Genomic DNA, 2,234 nt, shown 5'->3' with positions numbered 1-2,234 from the left:
TTCTACGTCTGATTAATGAGCAAACAAAAGTGTTTTTGTGTTAAGGACTCTACCATTTATATGGCAGATGATTGAAATCCTCTAAAGTGTTTAACCACACTCCCTTGATCACGACGGTCACATCTTAAAACGAAAGTGAACAAAACAATTTATCATCATCAATTGCGATCGGAAATGATGAATACGAAGGAATTAAACTCGCTGAGCAATCATTTGATTCTTACTTTATAAGCAACCTTTATTAAAAGACTTTCTCATAAGCGTTTACTCGTTAAAAATACGCCCACAAAATGCCTTTTGAATGACAAATATGAAATTTGTTTTTTTTTTGTTCGTGGTTGCAACTTATATTTACATTACTAAGTAAACGGAGACAGTTCGAAAGTAAAAAATAATCAAGTTTGTAAAATTTTACGCTGAGTTATTAATGCGCATACAAACTGTCAACTACTTCAGTTCGAGACCGTGTCCTGAATTAATTATCATTGATCCAGATGTATTTCATTCGTCTTTTATTTTAGAAGATCCCTAGATAGACCCAAAATGCTTTACCAATAGGAAATAATGGAAAATTATTTTCTCTTTATTTATTCCAAACTCTTGCCCTTCCCTTGAAAAAAATTTCTCATCAAATTATGTCTAATTATTCAGAATAAAAGTTTTGTGCAAAACTTAGTGTTTGCTTTTGTAATGGAAGCAAAGTCTGACTCCTGTTTCTGATAAAAAGCGACAAGTTTTATCACTAAACTGGTGTTCGCCAAACTCTCGTGTTCAATTTAAGAATGAATGAGCCTTAAAGACAATAGTAGACAAATTGTGACATTGGCGAACACCTAAAATAAAAGACGGCTAAAATATAGAAGACTGCTTGAAAAAGGGATTAAGGATAATTATTGCAGGACACTCTCTCGAACTGTCGTAGTTGACAGTTTGTATGCGCATTAAAAGAAAGCAAACGTATCTGGGGAGATGCTAATTGGAAGTACAATTTAAGTGCTTGTGGCTGAGCAGTTTTTGTTGACACGAAATATCTCTCGTCGCTACAACAGGTAACTTAGTGGAGAAAGGAATCAACCACTTTTTGAACTGCGAAGTGATGGCAGCAAAAAACTTAATAGGAGGTAAAACACAGTTCAAAAAGAATTGGCTTTATTCAACTAATAGGTAGATGAGTTGCATTAACAATCAGTTTCTTTCACAGCAGTGCACACTCTCTTCTCCGTGACAGCATTTCTTGGGAATTCTCTGATCCTTGTTTCCCTTCACAAGGAATCTTCCCTTCATCCACCGTCCAAACTCTTGTATCGTTGTTTGGCAACAACTGATCTTTTGGTTGGCCTTGTTGCCCAGCCCCTCTATGCTACCCTGAGCTTTTCGTATTTCTACTACACAAATAACGCGGTCATCATCACAAGCCATATGTTATGTGGAGTGTCGTTATTGACGATGACGGCCATAAGCGTGGACAGACTGCTCGCCCTGCTGTTGGGGCTTAGATACAGACAAATCGTAACTTTGAAGCGCACATATATTATTTTAGCTAACTTTTGGGTTTTAAGTCTTGTTGCTTCTTTAAGCACCATTTTTAAAACGAATATAACCTTTTCGTACGGCCGAATACTTATACCAATTTGCCTTGTTATCTCAATCACCTCATACACAAAAATCTTTAGCGCTCTTAGGCACCATCAGGCTCATGTACAAGATCATTCTCAACAACAGCCGAGCCAACCAAGTGCACTGAACGTGGCGCGATACAGAAAGGCAGTGTACAGTGCACTTTGGGTTCAACTAGCATTAGTTGGTTGTTATACACCATATGGTATAGTGGAAATTATGCTCAGTAAAACATATTCATGGCACTTTAGGGAAATAACAATTGTCTTAGTCTACTTTAACTCGACGTTGAATCCGTTTCTTTACTGCTGGAAGATCAGTGAAGTAAGGCGAGCAGTTAAGCAGACAATCAGGCAAGCACTTTGCTGTCTATGAAGCTAAATCCCGCTGGGGTTAAAATCGTAAATAATTTTCAAAAAAGCTGACTTAAAAGTCACCTGTTCTCTACAGGAAGCTCGTAGGATATCGTTAGAAAGCAGTCGTTGGTATTCTTTGCGGAAGAGAGTAATTCTAAACACTATCAACACATCTTAGGTATATCTTCCTGGCGATGACACTTACCCTGAATACAACAACACATAGTTAAAGAAAATACGTATAATATAGAAAAGAACAAG

General features: G+C 37.1%; 1 protein-coding gene across 1 annotated transcript; it reads left to right on the top strand.

Annotated features, from left to right (window-relative positions):
• Positions 1–1,096: 1,096 nt before the first annotated feature.
• LOC136277577 (melanocyte-stimulating hormone receptor-like) lies at positions 1,097–1,992 on the top strand. The gene is made up of 2 exons (XM_066159952.1): positions 1,097–1,121; positions 1,202–1,992. The coding sequence occupies exons 1-2, from the start codon at positions 1,097–1,099 to the stop codon at positions 1,990–1,992; spliced, it is 816 nt and encodes a 271-aa protein (XP_066016049.1).
• Positions 1,993–2,234: the final 242 nt, after the last annotated feature.

This window comes from Pocillopora verrucosa, chromosome 13, assembly GCF_036669915.1.
Source record: "Pocillopora verrucosa isolate sample1 chromosome 13, ASM3666991v2, whole genome shotgun sequence".
NCBI classification, from domain to species: Eukaryota; Metazoa; Cnidaria; class Anthozoa; order Scleractinia; family Pocilloporidae; genus Pocillopora; species Pocillopora verrucosa.
The sequence above is the reverse complement of the archived record's forward strand: the minus strand, read 5'-3'. Positions and strand labels throughout refer to the sequence as shown.